The sequence below is a fragment of the Pangasianodon hypophthalmus genome, chromosome 13 (genome assembly GCF_027358585.1).
Source record: "Pangasianodon hypophthalmus isolate fPanHyp1 chromosome 13, fPanHyp1.pri, whole genome shotgun sequence".
Taxonomy (NCBI): Eukaryota; Metazoa; Chordata; class Actinopteri; order Siluriformes; family Pangasiidae; genus Pangasianodon; species Pangasianodon hypophthalmus.
Window position 1 is genome coordinate 16,423,043 of NC_069722.1, and position 12,833 is coordinate 16,435,875.

The window sequence follows — 12,833 nt, forward strand, 5'->3', positions numbered from 1 at the left end:
CCTCCTGTTCTTTTGTGTCACCCCGGTTACTCTATCTACTGTAATGCCGGAAGGAAAGCGTGCATATCTAGCAAGCCAATAATCACGATGAACTGTGTAAAATATCAATACTCTCTTAACAATGTTAAACAAAATATATCTATCCAAATGTGAACACCAAAAGAAACTGCTTCTGTACAAAAATTTAATTAAAATACATATTCTACTTGCTGTAATGCCAGCTCAGTTGGCACCAGGAGCTGTAAGCGTGCCAGTTTGTGCCAGTGGTGCAGAGATCTGCCACTGGCATGTAAACAGCGGGAAAATTGCTGGCATTGTGCTTCCCCACACACAGACCCTGATGGGGAGAGTGTCACTTGGTACAGCCCACAGCTGAGCGAGCACTTGTTCTGTTGACAGTTGGTAGAAGGCTTGAAGATGTGGTCTAGTGGCAAACATGCGTGAACCTCTGACCTTAGACAAGCTGACTGACACCTTAACTTTGCTTTTATGTTAAGTAGGTATTAAAAGAGTTTTAACATTCATGTTCTGTTCACTAGTTAGAAATGAATACCCAGTTGACCCAGGTCATCCCTTTTGATGTTGTACCAATACAGTTTAATTTACAAATAGCAATATACAGCATCTTTAATCTCTGTTTATCAGTATGCTGTTGCCACAATTTTAAGGGGAAAAATCAGATGGGACATTCTGGTCCAACTAGTAGATAATGGTTAAGAGGCCTTTAAGTCAGTAAGTATTGCTAAATTCTGTATTGAGATTTTTTCCAAATACATACTGGCAGATTGGCATAACACATTATAGGATAATAATTTAAAATTAATCTGACATATTCTTAAATCCCACTCTTAATATAAAAAATAAACTAGATGTAAATAAAACACAGTTTAACCGATCATAGTAGTCTAATATTGAAATGTTTCTTAGAGTACAGTAGTAACATTACTTGTTTATCTAAAGCCACCCTACTACTACAGCAGTTCTCCAGTTGTGCCCTATATGCATCCAAACACACAAACACACACAGTTGTGACTATACGCATCCAAACACACATGGTACTGGTGCACATGTCATCCTTGACAAGGCTGTTAATTTTTCTGAACTCTTGGCCCAGATTCCTGACTTTTTTCATCATCCTTCCTTCCACAGTGGCCAGTTGCTGAGATTTGAGACAGGTGTGAGTGGGGCAGAACCAATTTCAGCTGTTGAGAGGCTTTACTGAGTGACTGATGGGTGGACAGGATAAGTAAGAGCAATGGAGCTACAAATTTGGTATGACAGAATTGATGTGCAGGGGCTAAGCAGTTTTTCAGCCCTCCTTGTGGGCTGATCAACTCCTTAATTTGTCAGTAATGACTGGCAGTCTGAAGAGGCTTTGCTTTAACACTGTGTTTCTCACCCGTGGTCATGGAGTTCCACTGCCCTGCACATTTCTATGTTTTCCCTGCTTCCAACTCACCTGATTAAACTCTCTGGCATGAATAAAAATCCTGACCTTTATTTTGGTTGAACATGGAAAGAGGAAAACATCTAAGTGACTTTGAATGAGGGTTCATAATTGGGGCAAGAGCTTCAGTCACAAAGACTACTCAACAGGCTACAGTATAGTGTTTCAACAGGATGAGTGACTAAAGTGGAATTTTCATCTGTGGAAAGAACATCAAGAAATCGGTTGGAAATTGTGGTCAAAAGAACACAGACCGTGTGACTGATTCAATGTCTGTGAAGCTCATTCATGCAATGTGACTGAGAATGTCAGTGCAGGACATGATCAGACTCTCAGCAAGAACAGTATATCAATTATTGTAGGGTTGTAGTACATAAACCCCTCATTACAAATAGTAAAGCACATTTGAGAGTTAGGTGGTGCAAAAACCAGGCACTTGTGTACAGAGATATGGAAAAATTAATATGGTCAGATGAGTTATTATTCACCAATGTCTTAACAAATGGGTGAGACCATGTGTCATGGACACTAAGAGAATGGTAGTGTTGTGAATTCTTGACCCCTACAGTGAGTCGGCATGGTGTCTCTTTTGCCGGCATGGTTTGAGTCCACCTGTCCACTTACAATGGTCATTGCAAATTGATACAAAGTTCTCATGTGATTGATTGAATATTGATTGATTGTGATTGATTACCTTTATCCTTATGGGGACTGGTCCTTTCTAGAATGATAATGGCTCCGTGCACAGGGACTGAGGGCTCATTAAATGCTTTGATGAGTATGAAAATGATGGAAATCATATGATATGGCCTTTACAATAACCAGATATCAACCCATTTTTTACACCTATGGGAGATTTTGGATTGATGAATTAAACAGTGTGTCCACCACCATCATCAAAACCCCAGTTGAGGGAAGAATGGTGTTCCCAGTTTGAAAGTTTGGCAGAATCTATGCCAAGGCACACTGAAGCTTGTGGTGGCCCAACACCTTAGTTCATGTGAATGTATGTGCTCTGCCTCAGTGTCAGTGTTACTCACCAGGAAGAAACAAACTCAACAGGCACATCTACTAGAAGAAGTCAGACATTGTTTAATGGTCTGAGCTCGTTATCAAGTCACTAGATACATCTAGAAGAACCCCCTAATTCCTTGTAGTCACCACCACTGCAGAAAGCTCTTCTGAATAAACCCCAGTTTAGATCCCTGTTCAATATCAAGACATAATAGGGGGTTTATAGTAAAGCAAGTACTATGTGCATCTGCCATTCTGCCCTATGATTGCACCTTCAAGCTGGTAGAGGGTGCTGTTCCTCCACACACTAGGTCATACCCTCTATCCCCAAGAGAATGAGGCTATGGAGGAGTACATTTCCGAATCACTGCTCATAGAATATAGTGAATGAACAGTTGAAAGGCACATGTGTCATACTGCAATGGTCTCAATGCAATGATCTCCCCTGGCCTGAAATAGCACAAAATTCCATCATACACTCCTCTACAAGTTTAACTTCTTTTCAGTGCCTCCTAGTTTGTCACCCTTCCATGGTCCCCTGGAACTCATCACCCACTGCCATCCCCACAGTACATAAATGGATTAAGAGGAGTGACATTGGGTTTCACTCCTGTCAGCCAAGAACAAGAATCTGAGGCTATCATGGACACAGACTTACCAAAACTGGACAGTTGAAGACTAGAAAAAGACCAGGTGATTTTTTTTCTAATCTTCAACTGTCCAGTTTGGGTGAGCCTGTGCCCATGATAGCCTCAGATACCTGGTCTTGGCTGACAGGAGTGGAAACCAATGTGGTCTTCTGCTGTTATAGCCCATCCACCTCAAGGTTCAATGTTTTGTGCATGCCAAGATGCTTTTCTGCTCACGACGGTTGTAAAGAGTATATGTGTATGAGTTACTATATCCTTCATGGCAGCTGAAACCAATCTGGCCATTTTCCTCTGACCTCTCTTATCAGCAAGGTATTTCCACCCACAGAACTGTCACTCACTCAATGTGTTTTGTTTTTCGCACCATCGTTTTCATGATGTGTTTGCCATGTTTCCTGTTAAAGTCCATCGCAACCTTGCGACAGCTTCCTGATCCAGCCGTGAGAATGATTTCAATACATTCTTCTTCTGTCAAAGGCATTCTTAAAGGCTGAAAAAAAAAATTATATAAACTAAGTATGAAGTATAAAATTTTTGGAAGACATTTTGCTAAAAAGTGTTAATTTCCCCTATGTATGGAAACTTTTGGGAGACTTGTTTTTTTTTTCTGGTATCACTATTGCCTTTGTATTATCCTGTGTATATGAGTCTAGCCTTGTTCTTATGGTGTTTGTGTTTTGTTTTTTTGTTTGTTTTTATTTTTGTTCATATATTATTCTCATAAGGGCATGAATGGTATTATTCAGTGATTCAATTTCTTTATTTAAGAATTTTCTCAGTCTATGGAGAAAATAAATGGGAAATTTTTTGTAACTCTAGTGTCTCACTATTAGTGTAACTTTTCACTATTCATTAACTGTAGCAAATAGTTGTAATATTGTGATTGTGTTCTGCTGGTTTGTTCTAAAAACAGGCTGCTCTTTGACTGCTTTTCTTTCTTCATTCATGATTCATACAATTTCAAATATATATCATTTCTTGCTGCACCACAAGATAACTTTTACTCAAAGATTTAGTAACGCATTTTTTCCAATGTAAAGTAACCATGTGAGGACTTATTATTATTATTATTATTATCATTATTATTATTATTATTATTATTATTATTATTATAAAAATCACAGGTCTAATTTAAGATGTAATTGTTCTATTTATATATACTTTGAGTTCTTTTATAGTATTCTTTAATGGAGGAAATGTAAGAGCAACATTTTCTAGTTATATAAAAATGTAATTGACCTATAAAAATATTGGCCACATAAAACACGATGCCCAATTTATTGCAGTTCACATGCCCTAATTTTTGCAGTAGGCTATTTACGTCCTGAAATTCAGAAAATGTGCCTTTTTCTCCCTCTAGTGGTTAATTATGATAATGTGACAAAAAAATTTATCTGTGTTCTGATTAAAGTTTGAATTTAATCTACAGTAGATGGAACACTGTAACACAAAGATTGTCATTGAAGATTTGAACTAATTGTATTTGTGTTTCTCTAGTTATATGTGATTGTTATCCTTCATAAAAATCTGCTCGTTCATCATCAGTAACTGATTTATCCTGGTCAGGGTAGATCCAGAGCCTAACCCGGGAACACTGGGCGCAAGGCGGTAATACACCCTAGATGGGATGCCAATCCATTGCAGGCCACCAGTCAAAACTCCCAACAAACCCAGGCTCAGGATCAAACCCCAGAAGTGTAAGGCAAGTCAAGCACTGACCCACTCCAGTGTTGTCAAATTGGGTGGTTTTCCTCCAAAGTTTTTTTTTTTAAAGTAACAACTGTGATGTTTTATTTAAATAATCATCATCATCATGAACATCTTTCAAAGACACACATGCACACACCACTACCATACTGGGGATTACAGACTATTTGACTGTTTGTCCATGGAACTGTACTGTCTGTTTTTTTCTCCTCTATAGCACAGATTTTATAGCTACAACTCATAGCCCTATTATTTGCAAAAGCTCTGGAATGTTTTCAGATGTATCAGCAGTTGTGGGAAGTAGGGAAAGTGGGTGCTGTGGACGGTTTTACTGAGTAGTGTAGACTGAAAATGAAAATAGGAACCTGATTCAATTTTTGGGATCGAAGCTGATTCTCTCTTTCTATTTAACAATGTTAATCTGTCATTTAATTGGAAAAATATTTGATTTATACCGGTTATAGTAGTTATATTCTCATATTTAACATACTTATATTTAATCTGAGTACATGTACTCTATGTTCAGGCATTAGTTGAGATAACGTCGGGGTTACCAAAACCGTATGGGTTGGTTTAAACCGTGCACGTGGTGGAAAAATTACAATCTGGCAACCCAGTCCCTGCCCTTGGCACATAGTGTTCAGTACCATGGAAAGCTCCATAGGTCCAGATTTTCGCCTGCAAAGCAGATAGTTGTCGAATTCCAAACTGCTCACATATAACGCACTACATAAGGTGTAGACCTTCCCAATAAACCATATCTTATGTAGGGTATTGAACATATGTAGACTATAGGGAGGCAAAAATATTGCGCTTGTCTCTGATATGGCCGCTTTAGAAATCATAAGATTATAATATTGTATAAATAGTAAACAGTGTGGTGTTTGTATTAACTTCATTTGATTAACCTACTTGCTATTCGTTTTCCAAATATTTTATATGCTGTGCCTAGGCCTACTTTCACTAAATAATTCCAACTGGAGTTACCCGCAGTTATTTTGTCTATTTAAGTATGTGATGAAAAAAAAATACACCACTGTTCCTTTAAAACGTGTCGACTCCAACGAGCGCCCTGGAGCGCTCTCTCTCTCTCTCTCTCTCTCTCTCTCTCTCGTTTGGTGTGAAGTGTGACTGCATCCGTGTATCTGTGCTGTCAAAGCTCCAGGACAGCTAGCTAGCTGCACGGTAGGAACAGGCACATTGGTGATAGAAAGCGGATGAATGCTGAAATAACTGTAGCGTTTGATACCGAATTATATAATTGCACTCGCCACTTATGAGTAAAAAGTGTATGTGGAACTTCGTTAAGCATTTCCAAGACACAGTTGAAAACAGGCGTAAGTGAACATTTTACGAGCAGGGTGAGAACAGGTACGAAGGATCCACCGAGGAGACTAAGACAAGATCTTCAGAAGAGCGTTGCGCTGGTGGTCGGTGCGCGCGACTTTCCCTGAAGTCGAAGCTTGACGCGCAATGTCGAGGAAAAAGGCTCCAAAGGGCAAAAGCGGCAGCGCGAGCCCCTCTACCACCAAAGACAACAATAACAGATCGGGCAAAAGTGGCCTGGTGGCTGGAGTTCAGGCTAATGGAGTGGTGCATCCGAGCCGAGCATCTGTCAGCAGTAGTGAATTTTACGACGTCGCGTTCAAGGTGAGCAACCATGTAATATGTAGCTCACTCTCAGAAATAAAGGTTTTATCCATCACCATTTGTCTAGGCCTGTTCGTTTTGTCCCTCTAAGGGAACCCTCAAAAGTTTTATATGGAACCCTACAACAGGTTTCTCTTACACAACAGGCTCCAAGTAAAGCCTCGTTAGGAATCTAGAACCCTTAACTAGCCAAAGAACTCTTGAGGAACCACAGAAGGGTTCTATGATAGTCAACACAGTCATGTTGTCCTCAAAAAGACGTTTTTTGCTTATAAGCTATTGTGTATATGTCCTTCGAGGGTCCTCCTATAATGACTGTAGGTTCTTACTCCACCCCCCAACCCCCAACTAGTTTTGAATTGCTTAGTCTTAAGAGAATAATACTAGCAGCCAGGTTTTGCTGGGGTGGGGTTTATTCTAAGCTAATTCAATGTAATTTTATCACACTCTGTTTAAAGGGGTCTATTGTGACAATAGGTTGTCTAAAAACTCAATGAGGTTCTTGGGGTGCATGGTTCAGCATGATGTTTGTTGCACACTTATTTGCATTGTTAGACATTTTGCTTAAGTGGTTCTTTAAGATGATGATCCAGCTGCCCTGATTTTCCAACTTGTATAACAGGATACTAGTCTTTATTTGTATGAAGTCTCTGAATTTTGCACAAGATTGGATTGGTTGAAATAGTGGTCTACTCTAGCTTGTCTAAAACAATTCATGCACTTATCAGCTACAGCCAGTGTTTAGCTTTAAAGATAAGCATACACCTGTGTGCACAGAATGTTTGCTACACATGTTGTGAGCAGATGCAGAAATGAGATAACTGATCTTTAGGGCTGTGTGTAATTGACTGTGGCTGCTGGGTGCATTGCCAGATCCTGCAGAGTGCAAACAGCACATATGACAGCTGTGTCAATACACAGCATCGTTTGAAACACTGGAAGTGCAGCGACATAAAAAAGTTACAGGTGGAAAATTACAAATACAGAACTTCCACAACAACTTGAGCCTATTAATGTGCAATCAAAAATAAATCACAGTGGATCATAATGGAATCAAAGTGCAAACTCCATCAGCATATTTCTGTGATTAGCTGCCAGTGCAACAGAGAATGGCTTTGGCTCCTGGAAAAGGGCTTGGGTAGAATTTGAGTGCACTTATTGCCAAAGTGTAGCTCTGAGAAGTACACATATCTCCCTTCCCCATCCCGACATCTATATGCAATAATATAATACATCATTCTGTAATTGCCATACAGTATGCATAAAATCAAAGTTTATTTTGAATAGAATTACTATAGGCCCTTTTCAGAGAACTGAAGCAACAAGTATTGAAGGGAAAAATCAATCTATAAAAACCCACAGCTGCAATTTGGCACATACTTCAAAGTGTTCCAGGTTTGCCAACTGTTTTTAAATCGGGTGTCTTTAATCTTATCCCCAGTGGACTGGTTGCAGGACCTAGCTGCAAGTTTTCATTTCATCCAAATAGGAGACACACCAAGTCCATTCTGAAGTGATCATGATTATGACCTACTCCCTCCTACAGCTACACCTTTCATAATGAGAACTCTGAAGGGTTCCCCAAGTTTTCAAAGTCAGAGCTGGTGTTTTATTGTTGCTCAATCATTGACAGTTATGTAAATGAAAACAACTGTCCCAGTTTAACAAAGAACAAATGGATTAAGCAGTGAAAACTCGTTGCTACCACCACCTTTATTTATCAGTTGCAGTTAATTTATCATGATTTTTATAAATTTACAAATAAAAAATTAATACAAATGCATGAGCTATGTATGGGCTGTTACCTGAGGTAGATAGAATAAAAACATGAAACCTATACAAAAGAATGTATTTGCCATAGCATTACTTCCAGCTGTTTTATTCTTTTTAGTCCCAATTTACTATGGCTAAATGTAGCCTAATATTTGACCTGTTAAATCTGCTCAAATGAACAAATATCAAAAATATTATATTGCAAGACCGATGTAAGGTTGTGTGCGCCACTGGAAAATAAAACTGATATCCTTCAGTCTGTTGGTGAATGAAGGAGAGTTCAGTTGCACCTTTAAATAGTGCAAATTATAAACTTGCTGAACACATGACAAACAAACGTTATCATACAACTGGCAGCACTGAAGCAAGCTGTCCTTGGTGTGTGTAACCCAAATTAAACTTGGCCTCCAACACATCCTTTAGGGACGTTTATATGCCCTCTCTTTCAAGTGCCTTTGTTGTTGTGTTGTGTTTTATGGATATATATTATTGTGTTCCCTATAACAAACCACTAAATAAGCTAATCATAGAGGCAAGAGTTCAGGAATCCTCGGTATCTACAGTCAATACGGTATGAAACAGCTAGACAGCTAGACCTTCAAGTGGTTCATTTTAACATTAATAACTGTTCAAATTCTGATTTACGTAGGCGTAGGGTATCATTAACCAGTTATCTAAAATAAATTACTTTTTTACTGTGCCTTTACTGACGGCAGTGCAGAAACATTTTCAGACTTTCTTTGTACTAGCATTTCTTATCACATTGACCTACTTCATGTCAAACTTTGATTGAAGTGAGCTTGTATATCCATGTGCTTTAGCTTTGTTAGAACAGTTACAAATGTCAAAATCAGGTTGTACAGTCACTGAGAGATGTCATTCCACATCTCTGAAGTTAAACATTAAGTGGCTGGTTAACACAATACACAGCAGATTATTACTTGCATAGTGCCAGGTTCACAGTTTGTTGAAAGTGAATTTAAAAGAAAAGATCAGTATTGTTCTTTAGAATTTTTTTTCTTTTAATGTTAATGCTGAACATAAAGGCAAGTGATTACAATACAAACCAAGTGGAGACATTTTCACAATCATTGAACTGCTGTCTGAAGATAATAATGGGAATTAGCATTTAAATGACTCAGATTACATAACTTTGATTCATGTAATTCTGATAAGTCCCAGAAAGGATGTAAGAATTGAATAAGGTAAATACACTGCAGCTTCAGGAACTTTAAGGTTTGCCCACCTAAAATAAACTGTTCACAACTCAGTAGTTGGCTTTTTATTAGAGGACTTCAAATTAAGCCAGAAAGGGGGAAATAGGCATAAGAAAAAGGTGTGCAGAAATTGATGTAGAGCTAAAAGATCTAAAATAGCTATGGTGGATCAGGTTGTAGACATCAAGCTTCGGATAAATAGGGTCAAAGAAAAATGTTTATATTTGCATAGTTTGAGAATTGTGAGCAGTTTAAACTGAGTTAGACATTAGAAGTGCTAACTTCTGAGAGTCATGTTGGTGTTTCAGCAAATGAGCAGCTGGAAGGAGCAGAAAAGGATGGGATGTGGGAAAAAGTGAATAAGTTGCCTATGACCAGGAAAATTCCATTACTCTGTTTCACTGGAAACTTACACAGTGAGAAAGGATTTTTATTTATAAAATGAATGGATACGGGAATGAGAAGAACATGACAAGAATAAAATAATATTAAAAATGAAGGAAATTGAGACCCTGTGACCCTGTGAGGGATAAGCAGTAGAGAGAATGGATGGATGGATGGATGGATGGATGGAAAAAGAGGCAGAGAAAGTACATGGAAGATGGGAAATGAACCTTCAGTGTGTTTAGAGGAAGCAGATGGAAGAGACAATTTGGTGTCTGAACCTAATGAGACCACTCACACTTGCTTATTCTCACATTCTGGAATGTGCCCAGCTAACTCAATAAGTTTAATCAAATCAGTGCTCGCTGCATGCTCCATCTGCAGGCTGGAGAAGAGGAATACACAGCTGCCTGATCTGTTGGAAGCATCTATCATCAACTCTCATAAGTCACTATTTCTATCCATATGTATTTGATAATAATTAGGGTGTAGACTAATACAAGTCAGTAGTCAAGTACAGATGGGTAGTAGTCAAATCAAGAAGGGAAGCTATGCAGTGATGTAAAAGTTCCCATACATATTAAACCCTGCTGAAGCTTGTTTTGAGCAATTATCATTGTATAATGTGAATATATCCGTGAGACAAACAGACGTCACAAGTATGCTTTGTGCAGTTTGGGTGTTTGTGTGCGTGCTATTTTCTTCCACTTGCACATGCAAGTGAGGCATAAACTCCACAGGGATTCATTCAAATTCAAAAAATTTAGACACTATAATCTTAATTTAGATGTAGTTAAGATGTAGTTATAGATGTATAGCAAAGTGTACATACAATAGTGATACTCAAAATAACCCATTTTTATTTACTACTCACTGTTGCACTGTCTCATGTTACATTTTTATTAAATTATGTAATTACAGCTGACCCAACGTCGACTGTCCCATCCATGTTCTGCTAACACTGTTGTACTTGTGTTATAAACATATTGGTCGTGAATAAGCTAATATTTCTGAATGATGATTGATGCAGTTTGCAGGCATTTTCATGCTCATTTCAGTGATTACAATGCAACAATAAGCCATAGTATTGCATTGTTGGAGCATGAGGATGTGGAAGGCATATTGGCACAGGTGGTATCCAAACTGTGTAACTGTAAAAAGAGGTAGGGTTAAAATGAGGTGAGGCAGTATGATTTCAAAGCAGTTTCTCTCTTTCCCTTTAAACTCCAAATGTTGTATGAAAGGAAACACACACACACACACACACACATGTGTGTATATACATATATATATGTATATATATATATATATATATATATATATATATATATATATACACACTCATTATACACACTGATCAGCCATAACATTAAAACTACTAACAGTTGAAGTGAATAACATTGATTATCTCATTACAACGGCACTTGTCAACGGGTGGGATATATTAGGCAGCGAATGAACAGTCAGCAAGTTGATGTGTTGGAAAAATGAGCAAGCATAAGGATCAACTTTCAACTTTGAGCAACTTTCCCAAGGGCCATGTTGTGATGGCTAGACGACTGGGTCAGACCATCTCCAAAATGGAAGGTCTTGTGGGGTGTAAGTTTTACATCATATGGATGGCCGGGTGTCTGTCGCTTACCTGGGGAAAAGATGGCACCAGGATGCACTATGGGAAGAAGGCAAGCCGGCAGAGGCAGCGTGATGCTCTGGGCAATGTTCTCCTGGGAAATCTTGGGTCCTGGCATTCATGTGGATGTTACTTTAACACATACCACCTACCTAAGCATTGTTGCAGACCAAGTACACTCCAACGGTATTCCCTAATGGCAGTGGCCGCTTTCAGCAGAACCACACTGCAAAAATTTTTCAGGAATGGTTTGAGGAACATGACAAAGAATTGTCATGTGTTTACCTGGATTCCAAATTCCCCAGATCTCAATCCAATCGAGCATCTGTGGGATGTGCTGGACAAACAAGTCCGAAACATGGAGGCCCCAACTTGCAACTTACAGGACTTAAAGGATCTGCTGCTAACGTCTTGGTGCCAGATACAGTACACCTTCAGAGGTCAGAGGTCGTGTGGAGTCCATGCCTTGATGGGTCTGAGCTGTTTTGGTGGCACAAGTGGGACCTACACATTATTAGGCAGGTGGTTTTAATGTTATGGCTGTTTTGTGTGTGTGTGTATACATATATATACAGTCAGGTCCAGAAGTATTTGGACAATGACAGAGTTTTTGTGATTTTTGCCTTTATACACCACCACACTGGATTTGAAATAAAACAATCAAGATGTGATCGACATGTAGACTTTCAGCTTTATTTCAAGAGGTTCCACAAAAATATGGCATTTACCATTTAGGAATTAGAGCCGTTTTCAACAAAGTAGTTCCATTTTCAGGGGCTCAAAGGTATTTGGACAATAATTGACATAATTGTAAATATAACCATAATTTTAATACTTGGATGAAAATCCTTTGCAGTCAGTGACTGCCTGAAGTCTGGAGCCCATGTTCTTAAAACTCAAATTCTGAGTTTCCTCCCTGGAGATGCTTTGCCAGGCCTTCACTGCAGCCACCATCAATTGCTGTTTGTTTGTGGATCTTTCTGCCTTCAGTCTTGTCTTCAGTAAGTGAAAAGCATGCTCTATTGGGTTGAGATCAGGCGACTGACTTGGCCATTGAAGAATATTCCATTCCTTTGCCTTCAAAAAAGTCTTGAGTTGCTTTCGCAGTATGTTTAGGGTCATTATCCACCTGCACTGTGAAGCAGCGTCCTATCAGTTTTGTAGCATTTGGCTGAATGTGAGCAGAGAGTATAACCCTATACACAGAATTCATCTTGCTACTTCTGTCAGCAGTCACATCATCAGTAAACAACAGTGAGCCCATTCCATTGGCAGCCATACATGCCCATGCCATAACACTGCCTCCACCATGTTTGACACATGATGTGGTATTCTTTGGATCATATGCTGTTCCTTTCTT

General features: G+C 38.9%; 1 protein-coding gene across 1 annotated transcript in view; it reads left to right on the top strand.

Moving 5' to 3' along the window:
• The first annotated feature begins 5,945 nt into the window (after nt 1–5,945).
• LOC113528274 (ras-related protein Rab-43) overlaps nt 5,946–12,833 on the top strand; it is a 50,337-nt gene continuing 43,449 nt past the window's right edge. Inside the window, exon 1 of the mRNA XM_053239067.1 lies at nt 5,946–6,469. Coding sequence (XP_053095042.1) covers nt 6,293–6,469 — 177 coding nt within the window. The 5' untranslated portion in view covers nt 5,946–6,292. The remainder of the gene's footprint in view (nt 6,470–12,833) is intronic.